At 40.2% G+C, this 19081-nt stretch overlaps 1 protein-coding gene across 4 annotated transcripts in view; it reads right to left on the bottom strand.

Annotated features, from left to right (window-relative positions):
• Positions 1 to 357: 357 nt before the first annotated feature.
• LOC133509797 (inositol polyphosphate-5-phosphatase A-like) overlaps positions 358 to 19081 on the bottom strand; it is a 218480-nt gene continuing 199756 nt past the window's right edge. For 3 of the 4 annotated variants that reach the window (XM_061837168.1, XM_061837170.1, XM_061837169.1), the window contains 4 exons: positions 9663 to 9774; positions 6399 to 6467; positions 3530 to 3617; positions 358 to 1876 (listed from right to left, as the gene is read on the bottom strand). In XM_061837168.1, coding sequence (XP_061693152.1) covers positions 3537 to 3617; positions 6399 to 6467; positions 9663 to 9774 — 262 coding nt within the window. In that variant the 3' untranslated portion in view covers positions 358 to 1876; positions 3530 to 3536. Of the gene's footprint in view, positions 1877 to 2649; positions 2747 to 3529; positions 3618 to 6398; positions 6468 to 9662; positions 9775 to 19081 lie in introns of all 4 variants that reach the window. The other variant, XR_009797447.1, reaches the window with a different exon arrangement.

The raw sequence follows: 19081 nt of genomic DNA, 5'->3' as shown, positions 1-19081 counted from the left end.
TATGAAAAGAAAACATATTGAAGGGCAACACTTCGTCTGTGTTGGCCTTGTGGTAATGCCCCCCCCCCCCCCACTTCTTCTGGGGTACTGCGCTTGTCTACTTTTTGGTAAATTTAAACCCTTTATGGGTTTAAGACATCTTAAGCGACTCACTTTAGAGTGGCATTTAGAAATGAATTAAAACAAACATTAAATCATATACAACTACGGTACATTATGTGATTTGTCAACATGACCACTTTTGACAAATATATTTATTTCAATGACTTGTGAAACTGCTGTTAAAATTGAAAACCATCCTTTTCACGAAATTGTGGGCTAAACAGCGGAGAAACTTGAAAAGACGACAGCGAGGCGTACAGAGTGAGCGCTAATGTAGTTTATTGCTTAACAAGTGCGTCATCACCTGTTGGCCACAGGGGCTGGAATAAAATCTCGATTTGCTTTTATACTGTCAAATGGAGTGAAGGAAAACTGCGGCTTAATATTCCTACAGTAAACTCACAACGAGCAGCAGGAAAAAAATCAAACAAACAAAAACTTCGTTTTTTTCCCCTACCAGTTTGCTTAATAATTCAAATCAAAACAAACTCTGCAGCAGGCATAACATTATTACAGTAATTAAAAAAAAATCACAGAGGATCGATCTAATGACTTAACACGTGTAGTGTAATAAATTTGAATAATAAAAACAAAACAAGCAGTCACATAACATTTTTTTCCTCTTTGCTTTTAGACTTGCAGGCTACATTGAACACAAATAAAACCACATTCTTTTCACTTGGTCTTTTCTTGCATGTACTGTTTTTTGTTCCTTATTTAAACATAATTTTCACCTTTCATCTGTGTGTACTTGGCACCATAACAGCAGTAACAAAATTGACAAAAGGACACCCACGCCTACCTAAAATTACATTCAGAACCATATTATTATTATTAAGTCAAAATAAATTAGAGTAAGAATGACAATAATGCAATATGTGAGTGTGCTATATATGAAATCTTATTACACTTTGCATGGTCTATATGGCACTGTTTTAAAACATTCTTGGAAAGGAATAAAAATCCCTCTCTCGCTCTCCCTCAAAGGTCAACATGGCTGCAAGGAGCTCCAAAACACACAAGAATTATAAATTGTCTGGCTTTAAAAGGTACAGTATATAAAACAAGACTCAAATAATGTAGTCAGGTATGGCAGTGGGGTGAGGGGGGAGGAAAAAAAAAAATCACAAGTTATATTTATATAGAAACGCTAAAATTGAAAAGATATTCCAAAACAAAAAGAGCACTAAAACCAAAAACATGCCTAATTGGAAACATTCCAACGTACAAATGAACTTATCCATATAGATATGTCTTTTGCATTGCACTTTTTTTTTTCTTTAAACACTTGTCAGGTTCACCAATCAGACATACTGTGGAGACAAAGGCAGCCCCCCCCCTCAAAAAAAATGGCAATTATATGTAGCACGACTGATTTGTCAATTAGAGTTTTGGCAAGAATTAGGCCGTCCCATCTTTTTTTCGTTCTCGGAGGGGTGTGGGGTGATGTGTGGGGCAGTGTGGAGTGGTTGCATGGCAACGGTGAGGTCAGCGATGTGTGTCTCGTCTGGAGCTCGGCCCTCGCCACCCTCGGGTGCCGGGCCGCATTTTCAAGGAGTGTTTTATGGAGAGGCAAAAATGACGTGCTTTTAATTGAATGAGCTGAGAGGACTGCTGGAAAAGTTTGGATAGGTTCTTCGGAAGTGGACGCTTGTGCAAAGTGGATGTGCATGCTTGTGTTTGCACGTGAGTGTGTGTGTGTGTGTGTGTCTCCATGTGTTCACACAGAGACGCTTCACAGAATGTATTGTCCCCCCCCTTTGGCATCAATTACCTGTGAAGCAAAAGACAAGATATGTTTTAAGCACAACACAAAAAGTATACAATTAAAACCTGACATTTTTTTAAAACGTTTGTGAGTAAAACGTCTTAAAATGACTCCAGCATTTTAAGCAAATAGTAAAATTGATGTGTGAGCGCTTAAGGCAATTTGGACAAAAGTATTGGAACACAGCTCTGGTTCGGCTGGTAGAATTTCAAAGTCCAGACTTTACCAAGATATTGCGAACAATCAAGTCTTTAAAACATATTCCAAGGAATAAAATGTAAATAGTGTACAGCGCTCCTGTGGATTACTGTAGGTTTTACAGTTTAAAAGGTTTTTAAGATCTTAGAATGGGTTTGTAATAGTATGATACATTAATAGGAGTAATGGAAAAATTAATAAGAGTTTGGGTAGGTTCATACAGCTTTAAAATATACACAAATTCAATATATGTGGGCAATACTATGCAGATTTCATCTATTACGGGTGGTCTGGAACCTAACCCCCCAATAAAGGATTAGGTACTGTACACTTATAAACAAGAAGTTGAACCCGCCTCCCATCAAAAGTCAGATGGGATAAGTTTCAATTCAGCTGTGAGCCAAATGAGGTTAAAAAGTCAAAATATTGACGTATGGATGATGAATCAAATCTTAATCATGACTTCGATCTTAGCTTCTCACGATCATGAAAACATTATCTTTGAAGAAAAATCTTTTATGCGCTCAACCGTGTGGTGTGTCTGCAAGTTCGTGCGTTGTAAAAGAAAAAACTGACTGCACCCGTGTTGCTTGCAGTAAGCGTGTGACGTGTATTTTTCGGGCTTCCTCCAAGCGTGCTTATAGCTGTTTGACACCCCAGTTGGAGTGTACCGTAAAACTAAAAACACAACAAAAAGAATTATAAACTTTGTGCTGTATATTTCAATACTTTGCTTGACAAAGATTGCCACCTTAATACTATCACTCAATAGAAAACGGGATATCAAAAATTTGCATTACAAGTTACGGGACGTTACGATTATCAAATACATTTCACACAAATGCTTTGGAAACACATATATAGTATAACAATATTCATAGGTGTATATTCTTTCTAATCTAATCTGATGAAAATGCGATAATAATAAAGTTATTTTGCAAGTTTTCTTTTTCTACTCCTTGTCGTAATGTAACTAACATGGCACTTTCCTAGGAGGCCAAATACTGCACAGGAGCGCCGTATTTGTAGATTTCTTGTTTTTTTAATTGCTATTTTGTAATATATTATTATTTTACTTGTGACTCATTTATGTTCTGGTCATTCTTGGAGTTTTGGCAGTTGAATAAATATTGACTTTTGAAATTCATCAATCATCTTTAAGAGTCATGATTATTTTCTTTCCATAATTGCCCAGCGCTAACATGTCCGATAGAAAATAACCTAATGATAAAAATTTATTTTATTGAAAACACCAAAAAGCAACATGTTGTGTGCCAGCTTGATGATCAATAAAATACTTTACAATGAGTGACTCAAAATTAAAGACTACATTCTTGAAATTCCTAAAAATCTGTCCAAAAACATTTGTCCACAGAACCAAGACTCATCAAATTTGATTTGTGACACGTGTGAAATTACCTCAAGCAATTGTTAGAAAGAAAAAAAAAAAAGAATATTTACCACGACATCACTGCACCACACAACACTTGTGCTTATTTGCGTTACGTTTACCTGCCCCTGCTGTTATTAGGAAGGACAGGAAGACAGGCTGGTAGGAGGGAGAGACAAATCAGAGTTAGGAGAGGAATGTATGTTAAAAAAAAAAAAAAAAAAAAAAAAAAAAAGAAACATTCAGATGGCACTAGAGGAAAAAGACATTAATGGCCAACTTGACAAGTGGAAGTTCTCGTTGCCTCTGTGCAACACAAGAGGTTAAACTCACATAGCAGGCCCGTGTGTTTTAGAGCCCCCACGCTAACAACATGGGACATTTTTTTTAACATAGCCAGCTGTGATTTTAGCACCGGTGTGCGGCTGCGAGGTGATGGCCCGGGGCACTATCTGGCTGCGGCCTGAGGGCACCTCGCACACACGCGTCGGCGCCTATGTCACACCGACCAAGCATGAAAGAGCGGACTTCAGGCGCCTCTCTTTCAGAGCCAGAGCCACTGTCTGATGCGAAACTGTTTCATGGCGGGGGCCGGCTCATCTTCTGCTACTCTCCTCAGCAATCATGACGTACATCTGAAAATCACTACCCGAAAGTTCATGAAAGCAGTCGTGGCTGAGACGTATGCGCCACCTCAAGCCCTTGAGCTTCCGTTAGCAAGCGCAGCAGAAAACACAAATTGTCGTGTGCGCCGTCACGCAAAGATGGCAGCTCGCAGACTAAAGCCTTTTGTAAGATCACTAAGATGAAACAAAAGCCCCAAAAGCTTGCAAAGCGATTTTTAGTTTTTTTTTTTTTTCCATACTTTTAGTTGCTGCGCCAACTACTTAGAGAGCATCTCAGGTAATTGGTGATTAATTCAAACTCCCTTCCATGGAGCACAAAAAAGGAATTTGCAATTTGCAAGCAAATTGGCATTTTTCTGAACTTTGGAAGTGGGTCATTTTCATATAATTTGATCAACAATGGTAGAGACCTAGACATCTATTCATTATATATATTGGCAGTTGTTATTGTTAAAAAGGTAATCATTATTTCTAAGAAAAGACAAATAATGTCATGTAGTATTTTTCATACTTTTAAAGCCAAAATGTATTCACCATTATGTTTGCATAATGAAATTTCCTGATTTGCAACATGTTTTTTGAAGATGCTTATTCAACTTTTCCATATAAAAAAAAATGTCCTCCATTATATTCCTTTGCTACGAAAACCTAAAAAAAAAAAAAAATCCCACTGGCACAAACCTCTTCATGTTGTTGCAATGTACCAGAGGGATCTGTCACTGGAAGTGCCAGGATGTGGCAGCAATTTTGCATTACCACCCAACAGCTGAGCGTAAAATATCTCACAGGTATGCATGAATTTGTGAAAGTGTCAGAACAATAGGACGTCTTTACCATTATTATGATGTGGAATGGACTTGAAGGGCAATAAATGGAAATTGTGCACATGCCATGAAACGCTTTGTATTGACTGTTATGCACTTTTGTCTTGACTGTAATCCAAGCAGTGTGTTTCAGTTGCTGTCAATAAAAACAAAGTTGTGTCGAAATTGAAGTTGATTTTTCCCATACAAGTTTAAAAAAATCTCAAGATCACATCTGCACTGGAGTGCAATGAAATTCGTGTATTTATTTTCCTTGATTCTCTTTACTATTATGGCCTAAAATTCGAAACCATCAATACAAAACAAAACAGGATGAAATGTGTCTTTGTCAACATGCGAGAAATTAGAAAATGCAAAATTGGAATTGAAAATTGAAATGTGTCTTTACCAACATTAATCACATTACTTGAAAATGAGACAATTACTTTCTTGTTGGTGGGACATGTATCATTATTTATAGTATAAGTGTGAATATTGCTGCAGTGACAATTTCCCTGACAGGATACATAAGTATTCCTTCCCTACCTATCTAGATGTTGTTTTTCTGTTTTTGTAAAACAAGAAAGAAGAACATTACCCAGATATTGTCTCCGGGTTAATTCAATGGCTTCCTGAACAGTGTACAAAAGTAAGCAAATGGGACGGGATTATATTTAGAATAGACTTTATAGTTCTGCACGTGGTCTATAAAGTATTTAAGTATTCAGGTCCTGAATATATGAAACAAGTGGTAGTGGAATATAAAGCCAGGAGACTCGCATCAAATAGTGGAGCGCCAAGTCCAAAGCAAACATGTGGAAATGGCTTTTAGCTCTTATGCTACTCACAAATGGAACAAGATGACGACAGAAGTCAAGTCAACACCAAGAGTCACGTTTTAAAAGCTCTTGCTTTTTTTTCTCCTGCTTATTAGGATTGAGAATTGTTTTAAAACGTTTTGAAGAGGTCATATTTTCTTTTATCACGTAAAGCACATTGCGTTAGCTTGTGTAAGAAACACGCAACCTTAATTACATTGCTAATATATTTTTTTTCCCCCAAGATGGAGCACAGTTACAACGGTACATTTGAGGACAAATGAATATATGTATTTTATGAAATTTAAAAATTGAAACTTGTAGTTTTTGCACCCTTGTTTGTGAATCACTTGCATAATAAGTCATAAGAATGCACATTTAGTACAGGTATTTCAAATCCTTATAATAAATGCAGTGTCTTCCCATGAACTAGGAGGCACAATATTGTCATAAACTTAAAGTGAGAGTGATGAAAAATCTTCTACTTTGATGGAGCCTTCACATCCCACCCACAATTCTAGGTATGCTTTCAGCAAATTAACATATAAAACTATAAGGATTACAAATACCTGTATGACCTTTGATCAAATGTACATTCTTGAATTTCACCCTCATCCTGACTAGGATTTGTTACACAGCATCAAAGTCACTCAGGTAAAGGCCAGATGCATGCACAGACCCCCCTAATGTTACCTTGTGGTCCCCCATGCAGACATTGGCCCCGATGTTATCGTAGACCAGAGACTTCTCCTCATTTTCTGGCTGCAGATAAAAAAAAAAAAAATAGACAAATGAAGACTAGTACAGCTATGAACACGACGACAACGTGCTGATATGACTAGTGAGCAACTGTATGCCGCATTTATGGATGAACAGTCAGTGTGTGAATGTCATTAAACACAATTAATACCAAGGAATACCTTGACTAAAAGAAAAGGTTTCAAAGGAGGATACAAGTTCACAACAGCGTTTAAGATGAGCTGCAGAGGTTGTACGGTGTAGCGGTGAATTTTCCATTGGCACCAATTTTTTTTTTTTTTTTTGCTGTAACTTCTGGGATGGCAGATGTTTTTGCAAAGCCATTTTGATTTAAAAGTTATTGCATATAGATTACAAATCAACCCATCTCATAGTTGCATCCACTGAGCCGAAAACACCTTTTGAGATCCTCCTTTGAAACTGTGCCCAGTGCAGTGAAGAGAAATGAAACACAGTAGTCATTTATAAAGTGTGTGTTTGGCTTCGAAACCCGTCGCACTGCCACAGTAATCTGTGAGCCTATCTGAGGGAATCGTGTTTCAATTTCACTTTGTGCGCACAAAGAAGCTGTTACCCATGCAGACGTGCATCTGCAGACTGGAGAATAAATCACACCTGTCTGGTTGAACTAAAGACTTTGTAAATAGCCATCAACGCCCACCCCCCTACACACGCACACACTCGGGGGGACATGGTGAGGTGCATTGACGGTTCAGAAGAAAGAGACAGAAAGCCTGAGAATGAACCATAAAGCCAAATCCAAATTAACTTCAGAGCAATCCTGCGGCGGAGCGGGGTCAGCACGCACAGCGGCGCCACCTCACGCTACCTTTTTCTTGCGGGCCATGCTCTGGCACCTCTCTATACGTTTGCTAGCTGGCCGTGAGACGCCCGCCTCCCGAAGCACGCGCGTACATTCATCAAACGCACACTTGATCATTTACAAAGGCGGCATAAAATTGCGGATTTTCAAGCTGCGTAATCTTTAGACAGATAAACAAATTACCCGGGGCCCTCCGGCAGAGGAGGAGCGCTCGCTCGGCTAAACATTCATTACCGGGGGCTCCTGGAGCTGGTGCTGCGCCACGCAGCCAGCAGGCAACCTTTGGCGTGTTAGGGCTCGGCAAGCAGAAAATAACATGATGGCGAGTTAACCGACCGTGCCATGATAGATGACGCCACACGCTGGCCTGTTTACAGGCCCATGTCTCAACAATCTGTAACGCTCAGAGCTGGCCACTGTGTGCTCAGTGAATCATCAGCCAATCTGTGGACACACTAACTGTCCTCCGCATTACAAGCAATTAACTTTTGTGCCACGGAAACACGGCAAACAGCCGTCCAGATGCGTGCATGCGAATGTTTTTTTTACTGTCACTGCTGTCCCCCAATTTACTGTTACACAGTTATTATTTTAGTGTTGCTCCAGTCAGTTAAGAAGAAAGGTCAGGAAGGAATTTCTCATTTGTCGTGAACAAAAGAAAGACAAACTTCCTGAGCAGCCCCCCGTTGAGGGGTGTTGGGTGTACAATACACTGCTGCATCTCTTTTCACAGCTGAATGCTGCAAGGTTTGGCTTTCTGCAGCCAAATGTGTGCTCAGAATCCTACCACAAGGATCTCAAATGCTTGTTTTTCTAGGGGGGGGGGGGTCATGAAAACTTTTTTTCTTTCCCATTTTCCATCCAAATGATCATTTGAGGAAAGCCAAATTAGTGAATTACAAGAGAACAGACTGTAGGAGAGGGTATGAAAGGAGAATGGAATTTGAAAACACGAGAGGAGGCTTTATAAAGATGAGGCCCGCAGGAACTCCTTGGGCCTGATTTACTAAGATTTGAAATAGGGGGTGCTAAATTGCATGTTCACTTGAAGAGATTGCACACACTAGTGGCAACAGGTGTGAAAGTGGCAGAGACCACTATATTATAGAGAGGCTTTTGCGATTGATCTTTTTCACAAAGTACAAAATTAAGTTTGGAGCGACAGAACTCAAAGCGCTTGTGAAAGAGGGAAACAAAATATATGACTGTGTGAAAGAAAAGGAATCTATCACTGATCATTACGAGGAAGCAGGCAACTTCATAAAAGCCAGGCTTTGTTTGATATAAATTGTCCCATGGGTAACAAATTTGGGACAGCACACCCAGAAAAATACTTTGGGAGAGGACCTGAACCAGATATTCATAGCGGGCTGAAATTACTAAGATGCACCCGCCCCAAAATGCAGTGTTAGAAGGCTGATTTTTGTTGCCATTCCAAAAAGTGGCCAAAATTTCACCCCGCTGCACTCGATTTTGCCTGCACTACACTGGCACCCTCTTTCTGATTTCCAAACACCTTTCAGATGGACTACTTGACGCAAAATCAACCACTTCAATTCGTCTCTGTATATCACACTGTGCATGGAAAACATATCCATTGCCATATTCACTTGCAACAATGCACAAAATGAATTGGCAGCGTTTGGAGTGATGCAGACTTTGTATCGGTCCGTCGTGGTAAAGAGGGACCTAAGTCGAAAGGTGAAGCTCTCAACCTCCCAGTCAATCTACGTTCCTACCCTCACCTATGGGCACGAGCTGTGGGTCGTGACCGAAAGAACAAGATCCCGGATAAAAGCGGCCGAAATGAGTTTCCTCCGCAGGGTGTCCGGGCTCTCCCTTAGAGATAGGGTGAGTAACTCGGTTATCCGACAGGGGCTCAGTGTTCAGCTGCTGCTCCTCCGCATTGAGAGGAGCCAGATGAAGTGGCGGGGGCATCTGATCGGGATGACCCCCGGACGCCTCCCCGGTGAGCTGTTCCGGGCATGTCTCACCGGAAAGAGACCCCGGGGATGACCCAGGACACGCTGGAGAGATTATGTTTCTCGGCTGGCCTGGGAACACCTTGGGATCCTTCCAGAAGAACTGGGAGAAGTGGCTGGGGAAAGGGGAATCTGGGCATCCCTAAAGCTGCTGTCCCCGCGACCTGTCCTGGAGAAGCAGTAGAAGATGGATGGATGGATGGACTCGTTTGACGATACAGATGGAGAATCGTGGATCAGGAACAACGGAGGTGTGAATGGCTTAACTAAATAATAAAGCAGAAATGCCGCTGTGGTCACTCAAAGTACTAAATGGAACATGGAAAAGCATCTTAAATGAACTTAGAGGAGATGGCATTCATAAAGCTTGGTGGTTATCAGGACAACGCTCACCTTAAAGACCAGGTCTCTGGCAGATGAAGACATGAGGATTCGGTCACACCAGGCAGGGCATCTGGTGTTCATGTATTGCTTTCCCTGACTGCAGTCTTCACTGTAAGGGTAACTGAAGGAAAAGACAAGCCAAACACAATCAGTAACTACTGTACTGCCGATCAGCTCTCAGCAGAGAGCAGACCTCCACCTAGGCTGGGGTGTGAAAGTGCTAATCCAAAGGAAATGTATTTTATTTATCTATCACAGCAAATGGAGCTAAAATTTCATAAAAATATTTTTAAAATTCCCAACACAACAGAAATAAAATAAATTAGCGCCAAAGTGCACATTTTCTTTGTAAGCCGAATGCCTCCCACGTCTGTTTCAAAATGAGGCTCTGTTGAACTGCTTCCGTGTGACGTGACACTAAGACAACCTTCTCTGTACTTTGCCACGAGCATCCTCAAGGCAAATAGTGCATCTGTGGTACTCTAAGCATGAAACCATACTGTTGCTCACAGATACTTACTTGTGTCCTGAGCCTAGCCTCCACTATTCTTTCCCATAATTTCATTGTGTGCCTCATCAACTTTATTCTTCTATAATTTCCATAGCTCTGTAAATGGCCTTTGTTCTTAAAAAATGGGAACGTGCACACTTTTCCTCCATTCTTCAGGCATCTTCTCGCCCGCTAGTATTCTGTTGAATAAGTTGGTAAGGGTAACTGAAGGAAAAGACAAGCCAAACACAATCAGTAACTACTGTAGTATTCTGTTGAATAAGTTGGTCAAAAACTCTACACCCATCTCTCCAAATTGCTTCCATACCTCAAATGGTATGTTATCGGGACCAACTGCCTTTTCATTTTGGTCAGTGCCTTTCTAACTTCTCCATTACTAATCAAAGCCACTTCGCGGTCATTCACTCTTGCCCTATGACGCATCTCAATGTATTCCTTACACCTCTCCTCAGTCCTCTCCGTGTCCGACTTCTTTGCTTATCTCTTACCTTGGATGACTTCTTGTATTTTGGGGTTCCACCACCAAGTCTCCTTCTCCCCTTTCTCCCTTGCGTTTAAAGATTTACCCTGTATTTTAAATAATGCACCAAACACTTGAAAGCACACACCGCCGTAGTCGAATTTTGGGAAGACTGCAGCATCAACAGTACACTAACTTTATACAGTGTCCAAATTCCGTCACCTCCTAAACATCACATGGATATGGATATTAGCTGACACACATGCACACACACACACACACACGCACCCACACGCGCGCACACACACGCACACACACATATATTAGGTATCGGTATTGTACTTATATTTAAAACGAGGTAGATACTTGTCAATATTAAACAATTGAACACGTATGTACTTACTGTACTTGCTACCGAAGCCAAGTGAATGCTGCACCGGGTTTTCAAAGCAGTCATCTGTGAAATACTTGGAACATATTACTGTCCACTTTGATTTGTAAGTCCAATGGGCCTGCTTTGTCTTCACAAACCTGGTCCATAACCTACCTAACTGTTCATATTTCGGCCATTCATGTAAGCTGACTCCGTAAACGTTTGACGCAGAACAGCCATATGCAACACACTTCCACATTATCGTTGGTATCTTTTTCACTCTGGCTAAATGTTGTCTTGGTATAACATCACCTTGCGGAGAGTACCGGAACTTGCCAAATCTAAATGACATTGCGAACACAATCTGGAGACTGGCTTTGATGGTAATTTATTTCATTTCTGTTGTGTTGAGAATTTTTTTAAAACATTTGTTCATGAAATTTTGACTATATTTGCATGATAGACAAATCAAATTCATTTCTTCTGGATGAGTCCTTTAAAGAAATTTCAGCTCATTATCAGGTTTAGGATTGCTTCCATTGTAATTTATGATGGTCTTTCTATGGTTAAAAAAGTGTTTACCCTTAGAATAGTTATATTACAACATTTAACATAAACAATATGCAGTAATACTGTAGGGGTCCATCCCTTCCCGATCAGTACATTTAAATGATTTGGCACCCAGTCACTGGGGGCAGGGGGAAACGAACCAAGGTGGTACAGTATCTCAAAAGTACATGGTTCTTTTGATGTAGAAAAATGGATGAGATGCTTTCAAGTTAAATTGTATTTCAATATCATTCTTTCAATGAAACTACACTTCAGTGAATGCTGCTTTTCACCTTTAAAACAAATTAAGTAGAGGGGTTTATTTGGAGTACTTTGTACGTATTTAAAATGTGTGACCATCTTACTGATAGTTACAGGACCTAATAAACTGTACGTGCTTGTTGGTCCGCCATCACAAGAAATACGTAGGTCTATGTATTCATTATAATTGACTCATTTTCCAAACAAACAAATGAATTCAGAAAAAAAATCATGCTAGTTCATCCAATTCTGGAGCATTGACTTCAAATGCAGGCAGGCCATGGAATTTATCAGCCTTGAGTACACGACAACGTTACCCTGGAGCAATGCTGCATTAACAAGGTAGAAAAAAAGGATGGAATGAAAGCAAACGGGATGCAAATATACACTGTTTAGAGACATCCTTGGCAACAAATGCATGCATTTCGATTGTATTCTCACAAAGAGACAGAGGAAAAAAAACATAGCAAACACTAGTGGGGCAATATAAAATAAATAAATCGCTAGAACCATCCATATCAGTATTAGTGTGACTAAATGTCAAGCCATCTTTATTGATGACATAGTTATGAGGTATGAGTCAAAGTGCTGAACAAGGTTGGAAAAAAACCCCATCACCTCTGCTTTATAGCACAAACTGATCAAAGTATTCTTGAGAAAACAACAGGAGGTCCATTAGCATGACTAGTCATCTGACTAATCTCTTGAATCAACACACACAAATGGCTTAATCAAACTAATATTTCTCTGCCAACTGCACAGGTTGTGAGAGTGGTGAGAGAGATAGAGAGGGAGGAGCACAATAACAGCGAGAATGAGAGCAATTTAGGGGAGCCGGTCGGGGAAGACTCACTTGCCGATATGTATGACTACATCCCTACACAGTCATCAAAAACAGATTAGGTGCAGCGGCAAATGGCCAACAGAGATTGCACGTGTCTTGGAACAGCAGGGAATGATCACTTGATTTAAGCGGCGGCGGGCGGAGCGCCGAGCGGGCTGATAAAGATTTACATTGTTGAGAATTCAATTTGGCCGTTCGGCTCATCAAATGGCTGGAGATTTACACACCGCCAATCCAATTTGTTTGCCGGTGCTCATCAGGGTGGAAGGGAAGCCTTACATACTGTAATACCAATCCAATTTGCTCCTTCAGTCGCGCTTGTGCTAAATGTAGCAGAGCAAAAAGCGACATTGCAAGCATAGTTTTCTTTTAATACACACACAAAAAAAGCCAACTTTTCAATTCCTTAAAGATGTAATGTATTGATTGATTGAAAAAAAAAAAAAAACCTCACAAAACCAATATCCAGCAGTGGAATAAACAGCTATTTACAAACCTACTTTAGTATAAGCTCTGACTTTTCATTCGGCACAGAATCGAAGGTACGAGGCACATCATACAATTTTCCCGATGCTGATGGATTTACTGTGGATGCATTTTTCCTCCCTATACCGCCAGGCAAAATAGTTTTGTAGACTTCAGAATCCATTCTGCTGCTCTTACAGTACGTCAACAACAAAGACGAGTGAGCCTGTTCCAGAAGCAGCCATGCAAGCCCAAGCCATGACATTATTGCCACCAAGCTTCACACGGTAGCTCGTGTGTTTTGGATCATAAGCAGATCCTTTCTTTCTCCACACGTTGGCCTTTGCATCACTTTGGTAGAGGTCGAGCTTGGTCTCATCAGTCCAGAAAACTGTGTTCCATTCTTTTGTGGTTAATCTTCTACTCAAACTGCAATATGGCCTTCCGATTCTTTTGCCGATGAGTGGTTTGTATCTTGTGCTATGGGCTCTACATTTCTTCTTTCAAAGTCTTCAAACTTTGGATTGTGATTCCTTCCTCCCTGCCCTGTGGAGCTTGGCAAACCATTTTGTCTGTGAATTTAAATAAAAATGCATCCAAACTAATCGGGAGAAGCTTCCATTGTAACAGGACATTAACCCAAAACACAGTGCCAACATAATGAAGGCGCAAGGAAGAGTTATGCCCTCAAATATGAAATGTTATTAACTTTAAGTTAATCATGTCTGTTTCAATATTTCTTGCTCACTTGAAAAATGAGTGGCTTAAAACAAACGATGCTCTGTTGTGAATTGTTTAACACACCTAGATGGAAATACCATGAAATCAAAGCTGGAATTCTAAACTCTCATCTTGTGTTCATCTTTTGATCCATAATCAAAATCTCTTCAATATATAACAAAAACAAAGGAATTTACCTTACCGTTACAATACTTTTAGAGGGGACTGACTGTACGTCAGAAATTAATGGATAACAAGTAATTACTTTTGAAATGAAAAGTCAGGAACAACAGTTTGTTCAACTATTTAAGTAATTGTAAAAGGTGTTTGCTAACAAAATAAATGCTTGCGGTGTTGCATTCTTATTATTTATTACATGTGAAAATTTGCAATTTTGGAATAGATTTTGCAAAAATCACGACTGATTGAGAGCGATGATTTACTTTTGTGGGGCACATAAACTGATGTGGCAGTACAGATCTGGCCCAGAGTCTTGAGTTTGACAATAGTGAGATCAGAGGTGGGAGTAGAGTATTGTACTCAAGTAAGAATACTTTTATCTGGTCAGAAATAACTTCTAGTCTGAAATAAAAAAATCATAGTATGAAAAAAAATTATATATATATATATATATATATATATTATATATATATATATAAAATTGCCTCATCAGTGTATAGTGAAAAGAATCAGCCTTTCATAGCATTTGGTTCCATACATTGAAAAAAAAATTAAAAACAATCACTGGTGTCGTGTGAAGTTACTTTTAGTGCCAAAATGCCCAGTTCCGGGTCGTATCTTTCAAAATAAAAACCATTTGACATGGTTAAACAGAATACAGGGCCAGCTATGTAGCATTGGTAAATAGATATTTTAACAATGATAGTGAAATCAATTCTCAGTCAACTATAAAAGTGAACCAAAAAAATAAAACTGTTAAAATACAGTGAAGAAAATAGGTATATGAGCACCTTGCTATATTGCAAGTTCTCCCACTTAGAAATCATGGAGGGGTCTGAAATTTTAATCGTAGGTGCATGTCCACTGTGAGAGAGATAATCTAAAAATAAAAATGCAGAACTCACAATGTATGATTTTTTAATTATTTGTGTGATACAGCTGCAAATAAGTATTTGAACACGTCTATCAGCGAGAATTATGACCCTCAAAGATCTGTTAATCTACCTTTAAAAGTCCACCTCTCCTCCATGTATTATCCTGAAGCAGATGCACCTGTGTGAGGTCGTTAGCTCCATTAAGACACCTGTCCACCCCATACAATCAGTAAGAAATGAAGAAAGAAAATCACCTGAGAAAAACCAATGTTAATATTTGGTACAGTAGCTTTTGTTTGCAATTACAGGGGTCAAACGTTTCCTGTAGTTGTTCACCAGGTTCGCATACACTGAGGGATTTTGGCCCACTCCTCCACACAGATCTCTAGATCTGGCAGGTTTCTGGGCTGTCGCTGAGAAACACGCAGTTTGAGCTCCCTCCAAAGATTTTCTATTGGGTTTAGGTCTGGAGACTGGCTCGGCCAAGCCAGAACCTTGATATGCTTCTTATGGAGCCACTCCTTGGTTTTCCTGGCTGTGTGCTTCGGGTCATTGTCATGTTGAAAGATCCAGCCACGACCCATCTTCAATGCTCTGATTGAGGGAAAGAGGTTGATCCCCAAAATCTCCCAATACATGGCCGGGGTCATCCTCTCCTTAATAGAGAGGAGTCGTCCTGTCCCATCTGAAGAAAAACACCCCCTTAAGCATGATGCCACCACCCTCATGCTTCACAGTAGGGATGGTGTTCTTGGGATGGAACTCATCGTTTGTCTTCTTCCAAACACGGTTTATCGAGTTATGACCAAAAAGTTCCATTTTGGTCTCATCTGACCACAAAACCTTTTCCCATGACTCCTCTGTATCATCCAAATGGTCATTGGCAAACTAAGACGGGCCTTGACATGTGCTGGTTTAAGCAGGGGAACCTTCGGTGCCATGCATGATTTCAAACCATGATGTTTTAGTGTATTACCAACAGTCACCTTGGAAACGGTGGTCCCAGCTCTTTTCAGGTCATTGACCAAATCCTGTCGTGTAGTCCTGGGCTGATTCCTCACCTTTCTAAGGATCAATGAGACTCCACGAGGTGATATCTTACATGGGGCTCCACTCCGATTGAAACTGACAGTCATGTTTAGCTTCTTCCATTTTTTAATGATTGCTCCATGAGTGGACCTTTTTTCACCAAGCTGCTTGGCAATTTCTCCGTAATCCTTTCCAGCCGTGTGGTGTTGTACAATTTTGTCTCTGGCGTCTCTGGACAGCTTGGTCCTTGGCCATGTTACAAGTTTGAGTCTCTCATTATATGGGGTCGACTTTATGCATCTAACGACCTCACACAGGTGCATCAGATTCAGGATAATACATGGAGTGGAGGTGGACTTTTGAAGGCGAACTAACAGTCTTTGAGGGTCAGATTTCTAGCTGATGGAGAGGTGTTCAAATACTTATTTGCAGCTGTATCACACAAATAAATCATTTAAAAAATCATACATTGTGATTTCTGGGGTTTTCTCTTTAGATTATCCCTCTCACAGTGGACATGCACCTATGATGAAAATTTCAGACCCCGTCATGATTTCTAAGTGGGAGAACTTGCAATACAGCAAAGTGTTCAAATACTTATTTTCTTCACTCTAACTTAACTTTGCAATGTTTAACTCTTAGCTGAAACAGTTACTGAACATTATTATGTCAGTTGCGTTGGTTCCACCTGTTGCCTTTTAGTTCATAGGTTTGACATTAATACTGGTTATAAAGATCCTGCAGTCAAATGTTAATTATAGTCTATGCTTATGAAAATGGATGTTCATAATTTGGACAGCCTTTATTTAAAATATGCAAACTTTTTTCAACTATCCCCCTAAAAGAAACGGAATTGAGAATTGTTTGTAACTGGGATTGAACCAAGGAACTGCAATCGGAAACAGAATCGCTCAAATTTAAATGATGCCCAACCCTGAATGAGAGGCCCAGCTATGCTTGTAAGTTTCTTTCTGCTTGTCCCATTTCGGAGTCGCCACAGCGTGTCATCTCAGATGAACACACATATATGTTTGGCACAATTTTTATGCCGGATGCCCTTCCTGACGCAACCATTCTCAGGGAGTGGAGGCCCCAGTAGGATACGAACCCACAACCCCTGGTTTACCAAACCAGCGCTCTAACCACTGAGCTACGAAGCCTCAGGCCCAGCTATGCTTGCATTCCCTTTAACATACCTGATGCTGTACGTACGTCACTCCAGTGCATTTTGGTGACAGAGACGTTGCAATCGCATCCACACGTATCTTGTTCAGGTTTCGATAGCTTAAAGCGCTGAATGTATGGGGTTAAAGCAGGGGCACAAACATGTGCACATGCACAGGGCCCCACCCACCAGGTGAACAAATAGACAGGCGGAGTGATGCTCAGAGAGGTTCCCTGCCTCCAATTAGCATTAATAGCACTTAAACCATGGGGGAAACGCATGGGTTTTTTGGTATGCTCATCAAATGGCTAAAAATGTGATCCAGGGATGAAGAGAGCATGAAGAATAGGATGCAGAATACAGGATACAGGAGGCAGAAGAGAGGGGATAAAGACAGATCAGACAGGAGGAGACCATGGGAAGGTGGAAGAGGAAAATCTTCAAAGGATTGGTGGAGCTGCTTGAATTCAAGGTGGCCTGAATTCCTCCTGAGGGAGGAATCCCGGTCCTAACAGAGAACAATTCTCCTATCATGGCCCCGACTTTTTTATGGCTTTATTGACCAACAAGCCGCAGGCCACTTTGGTGTTGTAAGAGATTGAGAGAAGATGGAGTTTTCTTCCTGAGCTCATTCAAAACAAACTTCCGTCAGATAGCAAATGACCAATTAGCTACAAAACTTAGTCATTTTTGATGACAGAGGGCTGTTGTAAAAGCTGATTAAAAATAGCTAGGACGGCAATCAAAGGCCACTTCTGTGCACCTGTGTATGCACGTATAGGCTTGTGCCTGTTTTGTGAACCGCACCCCCCATTGGTTCCAAGGGAGATAAGTAGCCTTAATGCAACAGCAAACATTTGAATGGTGTGCTCTGGCTAAAGTGATCAACGTGTCCGATTAATGACTTCACAAATTTATCATGTGGGTAAACTGTCTGAGAGGGCGTGTGGGCTGGAGGCCATTGGTCCTATCAGACCCCTATTGCCCACACAAAGATTAATTACACTAATTAATGGTCCTTGCTGATAAGTCAAACAGTTGTGCACTGTATAGAAGAGGTGACAATTCATACACACACACACAGGCACTAAAACCGACACACACTGCTCTATTAACTGCAGTCTCAATGAAAGTGTAGACTAATGGTTAGTAGAGCAGGAGTCAGAAATCATACTGAGCATACTAACAATCGCTGATGTCTCTTAGGATGATGCAACATTAATGATTCAGGTTACCACGATTGATGACAATTTATCTAAATTAAGTACAGTTACACATTGAAGACAATCCCAGAAAAGACCATAAAAAAGTTTTGCGTGACAAACAATGTTTTGATTGACACTGTCAGAGAGGTAGTTTTTCAGCAATATGTTTGATTATAGTCTGAACTGGTATGCAACAGCACTCCATCAAAACCGAGGTGCTTGTTTGGTCAAAATACGAGGCAAACCTTTCAGTATGGTTTATTTCCCCACCTGTCATAAAGACCAGAATCTATACATTTCTATGAGTTTCTCAATGTTTGACCATTTAGAAAATGGGTCATTTTAAATCGAATTTACCTATTAATACCCAAATTTAAGATAGCTCACTGGGTTCTCTGCAAAGAAGTGCACAGATTAAATTGAGCACAGATTGACCATTGTCTTAGTATGCTACTACTACAATGAACAGTCATTTATATTCCTTCTCAATCGTGAATTAAACAGATGCTGCTAATTGTTTAAGTTTAATTACAAAAAAGGTGAATGTGATATTCATTCACAGTTATATGCTGGGTAATGGGAGGTCGGTTAAAGCCTACCTCATCTGAAATGAGGCAAGGTAATTATTTTGTAGTCATTTGTAATACCCATAAGGTCTGACTGAGAATAATAAACTCATTTGCAAAACATTTTATTAAGTAGACGTTTCGATTTTCTGATTGGTTTGTTTGGCCATTTTTCTGCCATTTACCTATCATCTCAGATGATGCATGAGTTTATGGTCCCATATC

This window comes from Syngnathoides biaculeatus, chromosome 12 (assembly GCF_019802595.1).
Source record: "Syngnathoides biaculeatus isolate LvHL_M chromosome 12, ASM1980259v1, whole genome shotgun sequence".
In the NCBI taxonomy this organism is placed as follows: Eukaryota; Metazoa; Chordata; class Actinopteri; order Syngnathiformes; family Syngnathidae; genus Syngnathoides; species Syngnathoides biaculeatus.
This window is presented reverse-complemented; position numbering and strand designations above follow the sequence as displayed.